This window comes from Triturus cristatus, chromosome 7, assembly GCF_964204655.1.
Source record: "Triturus cristatus chromosome 7, aTriCri1.1, whole genome shotgun sequence".
NCBI classification, from domain to species: domain Eukaryota; kingdom Metazoa; phylum Chordata; class Amphibia; order Caudata; family Salamandridae; genus Triturus; species Triturus cristatus.
Window position 1 is genome coordinate 168,289,512 of NC_140590.1, and position 10,101 is coordinate 168,299,612.

At 44.6% G+C, this 10,101-nt stretch overlaps 1 protein-coding gene across 1 annotated transcript; it reads right to left on the reverse strand.

Annotated features, from left to right (window-relative positions):
• Positions 1-8,948: 8,948 nt before the first annotated feature.
• Positions 8,949-9,254, reverse strand: LOC146809135 (insulin-like growth factor-binding protein 5). Its single transcript, XM_085614829.1, has one exon. It carries the CDS (start codon positions 9,252-9,254, stop codon positions 8,949-8,951), a length of 306 nt encoding a protein of 101 aa, XP_085470955.1.
• Between the last annotated feature and the right edge of the window lie 847 nt (positions 9,255-10,101).

Here is a 10,101-nt window from a genome sequence, read left to right on the forward strand (position 1 = left end):
AGGATTTTGCCAACTAAGTGTTCTTTCTTAGCTCTGCACTATATTCCATAAATGCTACTTTCAACTCTGCCTTTCCACGTTCAGGAATACTATTAGGTTCGGAGAACCAGGCAGATAGGCCCAAGGTTCCAAAAGTATTCCAATCAAGTAAATGTCTCTGCATCATTTTGCCGCTGTGTTCGTCCACACGCTGACCCATAGTAGGAGTGGCGCCACATGTGTTTTTCTGATATATAGACCTGATTCAATTAGGAATGTATAATAAAACTGGAGGTGGTAGGTAGTCAACACAACAGCCGCCGAAAAAGCGGTTTTCCTCAGACTGGAGGTCAACACATTTGTTAAAACTCCAGACACCCACTCCATAAGTGACTGCACTGATGCACTAAGCGTTATATACAGTCAGGGGAGGAAAAATTGCAAACAGCCCCTGCAGTTATGCAAACCCTTTGGCTGGTCTACGCCAAATGGGGATTCCAAGATCCTGATAAACTAAAAGTTAAGCCTAGGTAACAAAAGCTATCCATGGCTATTCGGTCTTGCCAATTGAGGTTGATTTTATTCAGCCTTATCCTACCTGGTCCGCAGGACATGATGTGCAATTTTGTATAGTTGGTTTTCAGGTTCAGTGCCTGTTATTCTAGGAATGTCTGAAGGGCGGGAGGTTAAGTGGGCTATTAGTCCATTTATATATAATATGAATAAAAGCGGAACAAATATACAACCCTGCTGCACTCCGATCCTCAAAAGAAAAGCAGCAGAAAGCTCACCATAGGCGTTTTAAGAACACTCTGGCTGACAGATCTGAGTTTAGTGAAAATAACAAATTTACCAAAGGGGAGTCCAATCCCTGGTCCAACAACATTAACCATAGCTTGGTTCTGTCCACTGAATCAACATCAGGTGGACTGATCCGTAAAGGCGAGATAAATGGGAGAATGCCTGGCATGTGTATACTTATAAATTATTAAAGCCAGGTTCAGACACTGTTCGTTTGTGCCTAATTTTGAGCGGAAACCAAATTGGAAGGGGGAGAGAATGCCCTTATCCACAGCCCAGTTAGCTAAGCGATCATTAATGACTGCAGATAATTTTGACCGTACTGTCAATAAGTGAGATAGGGCAATAACACTTTGGGGACATGCAATCAGCCTTTTTAAATAGCGGCACCAACATTTCAGAAGTCCAGGAATGTTTGTGTTTAGACCGAAGTTAAACATATTAGTAATAGGGGAGCCTCAGATCTTAGGCATGGATTTCACCAGGTCCATAGGTATTCCGTCTGGGACTGGTGCCTTCCCTCCCTTACTGTGATGAATAGCCAATTTGACTTTGTGCAAAGGTATTGACAAAGGTGGGGAACTCTCTAATATGTTGCGTAGATCAGACAGCTTACTAGAGTCTTCCACAATGGCATAAATAGAATGGAAATGAGTGACTCAGTCAAGTCAAAAAGTACTTTATTCGGTGAATTAAAACCATAAAAGCAATCTATACAAAAAAAATATTATTAATGTGACATTTGTTAACAACAATAGTAACAATAGTTACAACAATAGTATAGAGTATAGTATAGAATAAACAAAGACAAACAATTTAAAATACAACATTAAAAACACTGATTTATTAAAAGTTAATTAATGTAAACTAGGTCATAGGAATCACTCTCACTCTTTTCCTCCTTATTCTAACTGCTGCAGTAAGGAAACTCGCTACACTGAAAATTTCCCAGACATTGCACAGCATCTATTAATATATAAGTGCTGGTTTTGCTTGTAAAAACCCTTTGTCCTTTAAAATTGGGAGGATAAAACGTTTCCAACTGTGCAAAAAGTGCACGCAAAATAAAACAAATTGCAATGTATCCTGGGTGGAGAAATTGTCAGATGAACAAACTCTCAGGTCCTCCACCCTTCTCCATCCCGGAGGATCGGCAAGGAGAAAATTTAACTGGTTCAGCCTAAATCTTACCAGGAGAAAGCAGTGACTAGAGTTGGTTACCACATTCAAATAAGGTTTAATTGCACAGGACGTTTTTAGCAATTGATGGGCACGTACCGTTGGTATTGCCAACTCCCTTTCTTCTCTTTCCATAAATGCCATATATAAATAGGATTTCTTCGCCCACTGCATATCACCCTTTACTAGTTTGTCTGTGGAATCAAATAGTTCTGGCCGTCCCAGTTTCTCTGCCAGCCTTTTAACATGACACAGCCAAGGAATGCTACTATCTCGATCTAGAACTAAGCTATCTCTCATGATTTCTCGATTCATTTAAAGGTCAGGATTTAACCAAGTTGCTATCCATTTTAGTAGAGGTGCTATCACAATTAAGTCCTCCACAAAGCCAGTCCCATTCTCTTGGTGAATTATATTTGTTGGCGTGGATTGTGGCACCGATAGCAGGTTTCTTAAAAATGTATTCTCAACTACTTGGATTTCCTTTGCTTCTCTCAATCCCCATATATCCGAGCCATAAATTGCGATGGGGGTACATTTTGCTCAATATACATTTAGCAATGCTCGCAATGGTTTTGCCCCTAACCTACGTGCAAAACCTAGAACTGCAGATGTGGATCTAGCTAATACATTTCGCTTTGCATTCAATTGCAGGATCCACGTTCCTCTACCATCAAATAGGACACCTAGATAAGGAAAGTGGTAACCCTAGTAATCACATTACCCTCGCAATAGAGAGTTTTGACCCTTTTAGGCTTAGAACCTATTATCATTGTGTGTGATTTTCAGAAATTTACGTTTAGATCCAAAGATTTCATAAAAACAGTAAAGGAGGTTAAAAGACATTGCAGACCAACCGCAGTTCTCGCTAATAGGGCAGCATAATCCGCGTATAGGAGTGCTGGAATCAATCGCTCCCCACACGCGGAATATCTTTACTGGCTTCCCCTAAGACTTGATCCACGTTATTGATATAAAGGGCAAAGAGTAGGGGAGCCAGAATACATCCCTGCCTAACACCATTAGCGATGCATAGTTCCTTGGTACAATTCCCCCTTTGATCATACCTCACTGTGGCGGTCAAATCCCTATGCAATTCGGCAAGGAAATGGACAAAATTTCCATCCACACCTGGTTTGATAAGTATAGCCCATAACTTGGATCTATTCACTTGGTGAAATGTCGAGGAAAGATCCATAAACGCCAAGTACAGTGTTCCCTTCTTGGCGATGGTGTACTTCCCAATTAATAGGTGCAGACTAAGGCACTGGTCAGTGGTGCCCCTTCCTTTCCTAAATCCGTATTGCAGATCTGATAGGGTATTGGATTCAGATAACCAAGCCGTAAGTTTACTAAGTACCACCCTTCCAAGCAGAGTCTATGAGTGAAATTGGTCTGTAGCAGCTTGGATCCCCCCCATTACCCTCTTTAAAAATCGGAACAATAACTGACCCAGACCATGATCTTGGTAGACCTAATTTACATGCCATGTTAAAAACATGGGCCAATAGTTTGAACCAAAGTGTTACATGAGATTTAAAAAGTTCGGCTGGGACACCATTTGGTCCAGGAGCTTTGTTACTTGTCATTTGAGTTATGGCCTCCACTACTTCTAACTCTGTAAAAGTCTTAGCGTATGCCCCAACTTCAAATGCTGTACCTGAAGGTCCTTGATTCTCCTGATCGCCATATATAGATTTAAAATGGTTGAACCAATCCAGCTCCTGTATATTTCATTCAAGGGGACTACTCATAGATTCTTGAAAAAAGGGTTTGTTCACGATTTTCCAGAAATTAGCACTATTTTTGATAACATCAGTGGATAATAGATCTTTCCATGCCTCATGTTTGATTTCTTCTTTATATTGATTTATTGCCGGTTTATATATTTTCCTTAAAGCTGCTATGGCACTTTTATCTTGTGGTTTAAATTTTAAAGCTGCTAGCAACTTTCGATGGGCAACTGAGCAATTGTGATCAAACCACCTCTCCACTTTATTTTGAGGTTCCTGAAAGGGTGTTTAAGGTCAGAGGCCACCTGAGTGCAGATCTTGGTGTATGCTGTAAGGACCTCTTTGCCCCTTATGTTGTCATCTGAGCAGAGGTCCATCTCCCTTCCAACAGTATTCAACAGGTTTGCTTGAAAATCCCCCGGCACTACCATACACCAATTAAGTCTACAGACCTGATCTTTAGATCTTATGTTAGAAATGCAAGCACCTCTATTTGATTTTCGGTTATTCTTAAGACCACCTGCCAATGTCCGATGTATAGGAGTGTGGACACTAAACTGAGACCACGTGGTGGTGTATCCTATCACCCGGGGGGGTCAGAGCTACGCTAATAAAAATATAATCAATAGTGGAATGCATTCCCCTACCTTTAAAGGTAGGAATATCATCACTATCATGCGTTGTATTGGTATAGAATAGACCATGATCCGCTAAAGTGCCCTCTAAACATCCACCCTGCAGTGAGTGTTCAAAATGTATCTCTAAATGATTATCAGGACCTAGACTTCAATAACATGACAGTTCAATTGACATCGATGTACATTAAAATCACCTAAGATGATAACCGAATAAGGGGCAGTTTGTTTCCCACTATACAACTCAAGGAAATGATTGAAACTAACAAAATGTTCATTTGCAATTATTCTATCAAATGAATTATAAAAATGAACAATAAGCAATTTGGGTGCCATAGAAGAAGTAATCTGCACTACTAGACAATTCACTGAACCGGAGTCCAGTTTACAATGATTACCCACAACTTTTAAGGAGATCAGGGTCTGTAAACCACACTTTGCCCTACCAGCTGCTGATGGTTAGGCTGGCTCCAAATAGGTGGTATAACCATCCATCCAGAAGTTATTTTCAGTTTCCCAGGTCTCCTGGAGCCCAATCATGTCAAACTCACTAAAAACAACTTTCCACCTATCATCATCTGACTTATTTTTAAGTCCTGCTATGTTCCAGCTTAATGTCCTAACATACTGCCCTAAATTATTTTTTTCCCCCTGTGATAGTTTGCTAATACAGTTCATGTGATTGTCTCCATCTCCACTATGCCCTTCAGTGGAAGAACAAGGGTCTAGTCAGTCATTATTATCCAACTGGCTCAGTAAGGCAAATCTATTTGGAGTCGCAAACCTGCTCTCTTTAATTCTGTTATTTGCTACAGCAGTGGCATTTAAATAACCTTGAGATGGGTCAATAGTATTTACACAAAGGGATTGGCCAGGATTATACACAGTTTTAGCAATAGGTCTAAATGGCCCTTTTCCTGTAGTGAGTCTTTGTAACCCCTTAATATCTCAACCCCAGTCACCCATAAGGCTGTGATCCCTTCCCAACCCCGGTTAGTGCTCTCCCAGAAGAGCCAGCCTGCTACGCCTGTCCGATCAAAATTAATCACTATACAGTCACCATCTTCTGTTTTAGGGCGGCTTCCCACCCATTCTACCCGCCTGGCCATTATAATGTGTGTGGATGCTCTGGAACCTCTCTCAGAAAACCTATTACACCAGAACATAACTTTACGAATAAGTTCCTCAGTTGTCTCAGTGCTGTTACTTTTAAGGGTTGGCACCCCTACTAGGACCAAAGTATAAAAATAGACACTTCAGACTCACTCTACAGTTCACTCCTGAACCTGTGAAGGACTCTCAGAGGACTGCCTTTGGATGTGCATCCTGAAAGGCTTCTCTGCTGTATCTGGAAGGACTGCTTTGCTGCCTGGAGCCAGCCTCGGATCCTCAGTGGCTAGCCCTGCTGTTGAGCCTTGCTTCTTCACCTGAACCCAGGGCTACCAGAAGTGACTCAAAGGGCTAGGTTGCTGGCCTCCTGTTCAAATGAAAAAACAACAATTGATGGACCGAATGCAGAACAATGTCATACATTCACCCCAGTACAGAGATCTGGGCCTAAATCCATAGTTTTTTTGCTCACCATGCCATTCCAGTTTGGATCCAGCCGTATACAAATCAGTATTGACCCTGCCCCCATTAGGAACAGTCCAGCCAAACTGCCGGGCCAGGTCCTCCCTGGACTGGAGACAAGCATCCTAGGACCGGTTTCGGGCTTTCAGCCCTCATCAGCCAGGATAGCTTGACTCCAGTGGCATGGAGAGCAGGGGACCCACGTCTGGGCATACCCGTCCCACTCGGGGTGGCGAATGCAAAAAGAACAATTGATTTACAGAATGCAGAACAATGTGATACTTGCATCCCAGTCCAGGGATCTGGGCCTACATCCATCCTTTTTTTGCTCACCATGCCATTCCAGTTTGGACCCAGTCATAAATCTGCATTCTGTCCATCAATTTGGACCCAGATAGTCAAAAACCCAAACTGAGGACTTAGAACATTTTTGGCTGGAAACTGTTCTGAGAACCAAGAGGAGACAGGGATGGACCTGCTCATCTATCGGCCCAAGTTGCAACGCCTGCCGACCTGACTTTGTGGCTGCTCCCGCTACAATCATCTCCGCAGCACCAAATTCTGTTCAGTGGTCCTTCGCCAAAGGGTAATCCGAGCCGGTGGAACGGTCTTTGGCTACAACCCTCTGCCTCTTCCCACTGGAAATTTTAGACTTTCATAAAAACGACTAAGTCCAAATGTAGGAATCTTCACTGCGGCTTCGACCCAACACTTCCGGACGATAACATTCCCTCCTCTGGCACTGCCTGCAGCCTTGCCCCACTGAACTTTACCCTCTAAGAACAGTTTTCTCAAATGTATTTCTAAGTCTGAAGGTGAGCGCTGACTGGGCACAGTCCATTTCTTGTATCCAAACTGCGCTCCATCGCGGTCGGCCATATTTTTGGACTTTGACCAGATCTCACATAACGAAATGTCTGCCATGGGTGCTTTGATCATTTAAGCGCTAGTTTTTATTCAAAACCATAAAAAAATCATAATCCTGATTCTATTGATTGTATTTTTGTAATTTTCATGTCAAAGAATTTAATAACATTTACTCTATTTGATGTGGGATTTTGCTTGTGTTATGTTTTCACTTTATTACTATTTGTGTGCAGCATAAATACTTTACACATTTCCTTTACGTTAAGCCTGACTACTTTTGTGCCAAGCTACCAAGGGTCAAGCGTAGGTTAATTTAGTAACTTTTTTTGGTTCACTCTGCAAGGGATTGTTGCTCTTGCTTGACCACGGCTGACACCCCAGTCAACCAACAACCTGATATTGTAGGTCTGTTGGGCATTAGGGGACTATTAGTCACAAAACACATTTTTGGTGTTTCATTCCATTACCACCTGCCCTAAATCAGTCCCTTTTCAAAGATATAGCTGGATAAGGTGCTAAAAAGGCATGATTAGTATTGCTGTAATTTTAGTTCCAATACCTTTATCACCTCCTGGAATAAGCTTTGACTGCTTACAATTGCCACCTTTGAAGAGACTAGTTTCTAAAAGCAATAACTTTTATCCAAATGAAATAATCAGGTCTGAAACATCAATCATAAACATCTGTATTCTTTATTGCTGCTGCCAATTAAATACCCATTGCCCCCAACCAAAAGAAAAGGTCTCTCAATATACTTCAGCTTTTTTCCTTTTACATAAAAAATATTGCAACACATTCGAAAAAAAGTATCAAAGAATGACAGAAGATGAGGAGATATTTTGACCCTGCTCAAGGTTTTTTTGAGCAGAGGAACAACCACAGCTTATTTAGTTTTTACATTGTAAGGAACTTATGGTGAGGCAAGCAAGATAGTGCAAAGGGAGTTCAGGCCAAGAGCTATGATCATTTGAACTCCTGCCAGGGCATGTGCATAAAAGGGTCCCACCGGGAGTTAGATTTATTAGAAAGGACAAGATGAGTAATAGAGTAGACAGAGAGCAAGCTGAATTTCAGCAGACACATTGAGCATGGTTCAAGATCACAACCCTTTGTGAAGGATAACACATGCAGCTCAAAACTAAGACACATTTTTTTACATGGCAAATATATAGGTAGGGAATTGCAAACTTCGGAAGAAGGCTCAGACAAAGCAGCACAAACACTGTTTCAACATAATTTGTACCTCTCCTGCAGCCTCCTACTTTTTTAGGTCTCGCTTGGCGACGCAGGGCGAAAGCGCTGTCGCTAGCGAGATCTATTGTTACTGACTTGCTTCGGAAGGGAGACATGAGATGGGCACGCACGTCCAGACACGCGATGTGCACATCTCCTGTCCCCCTTCCGTCCTCGCAAGCCTCATGCAATTTCACTTTTTTTTTAATGCGGTGTGAGACAGTGGCACACAGGGAATAGAAACAGTGTTTAAACACACGGTAATGCGACTGCACTGCCTCGCCCCTTCACTGTTTATCGCACGGCACTGACGTCACACCCTGCGCATGAAAGTTAAGCTCGCACTCCGCTAGAAAGTTGGGTACTGCACACGGTTCTGTGTTTAGCACAGTGTTGCGTCTCTCAAACTCACAGTCAGACAGAGCATCTCAACGCGCGATGCCACACCCAAAGCCATGATGTCACGCTTGCACAGTGCTGGGAGGAAGGTACTGCACTAGGCACTGTGCTTAGCACAGTGGCGCGTCTCTCAAACTCACAGTCAGAGCATCTCGGCGCGTGACGTCATGCCCATCGCCGTGACGTCACACTTGCACACAGCACTGGGGAAGAGGGCACTATGCAGTCAGTTTGTTACGCACGTAGCGGCGCCTCTCTCAATCTTTCATTCAGACAAAGCAGCGCGCTTTCACGCACAGCAGTGAAGCCACACCCAACGCGATGACGAGGCGCTTTGTTTAGTCAGTGAGTTGGACTAGGGCAGGCAGGCGAAGTAGCACGTCAGAATCAAGCACAGCCGTGATGTCACACCCAATGCGATGACGCAACACACACACAGCACAGTCTGGTGAGGCACTTTGCTTCAGTGCACTGAGTCGAAGCAGCGCGGCACTCGCAGGCACGGTAGTGCCGTCACTCACCCGCCTTGGTCGCCTCCCGTTAGCTCTTCTCAGGCAGGCAGGCAGGCTCCTCGGCCGTGCAGCATGGCGTGCAGGGGCTTGTCCTTGCCCTGGCGGGGTAGGCAGCGCAGGCCCTGGGCGCAGCGCTTTGTATAGATGCGGCAGGCCTGGCCCTCGGCCAGGGCGCAGGTCAGGCAAAAGTCGCAACCCGGCTCCTTCACCAGCTCGCAGGCGTTGGGGGTTGGCGGGCACATGGACAGGGCCTTGTCGTCGCACTGCTCGCAGTGCACGAAGGAGCCCAGGGCCCGGCACAGGCCCACGATCAGGGAGAGCAGAATGCAGAGTCCCGGCAGCATGGCTGCGGCCCTGGAATGGAGCGTGAGGTGGGGGGAGTGTGCACCCCGACAACTGGAGACCAAGAGAGAGCTGAGTCCAGGAGCGGAGTGAACTGCGACCAAGAACTAAAGACCTACCCTCAAATAACTGAGGGAACTGCACCCCAAAAGTCAGAAGTCTGTACCTCAAGAAAGATACTCCCCAGTATTCTAACTAGAGCCCTTAGCTCAGAAGACCAGGAAATGCAGTTGCTTTTTTGTGTATCCCTGTCCCTCTGCTCCCTGAATACTCTGTGCAGAAAAGCCCTAACCCTATGTACCCCAAAATAGTGTGCTGAATGTTTTAAAAACTCCCTGCGTCCAGAAGGCCAACAGCTGCCCAGGGGAGCCTTAAGCAGTGTCACATATGTGAAATGCCTGGGTGCGGTCTTTGGGGCGCTCTTGGTGCTTTGCACCCCCAAAGTTTTCAGGCAACCTCAGGCACCGCCAGTAGGCTTCAAACGTGCTCTAGAACGAGAGTCCAAGGTGTGTGCCCCAAGGGGCGTTGTTTGCAGAAATCGTCTGTCTCTTGTTGCCCCAACACTGCTGTGGGGGTCAGCCACACAAAATGTCTCGTCGCCCGCAGCGGTGCCCTTCGCAACAGGTTGCACTAGGTGTTGGTCGGAAAACCTTGGTGTGTTTTTTTTTGTCTTTGTTTTTAAGGCAGAAGCCCACTCCAACACAGGGGCGACTGGAATTGTGAACGCGCCCGTGAACACGCACGTCCAGATACGCGATGTGCTCCTGTCTCCTGTCCCCCTTCCGTCCTCGCAAGCCTCATGCAATTTCACTTTTTTTTTTAATGCGCACGCGCGCTCAGTTTAACATA

What these genes read in the sequence shown, in the direction of transcription:
- LOC146809135 (XM_085614829.1), bottom strand. Translation starts at nt 9,254, where the DNA reads ATGCTGCCGGGACTCTGCATTCTGCTCTCCCTGATCGTGGGCCTGTGC.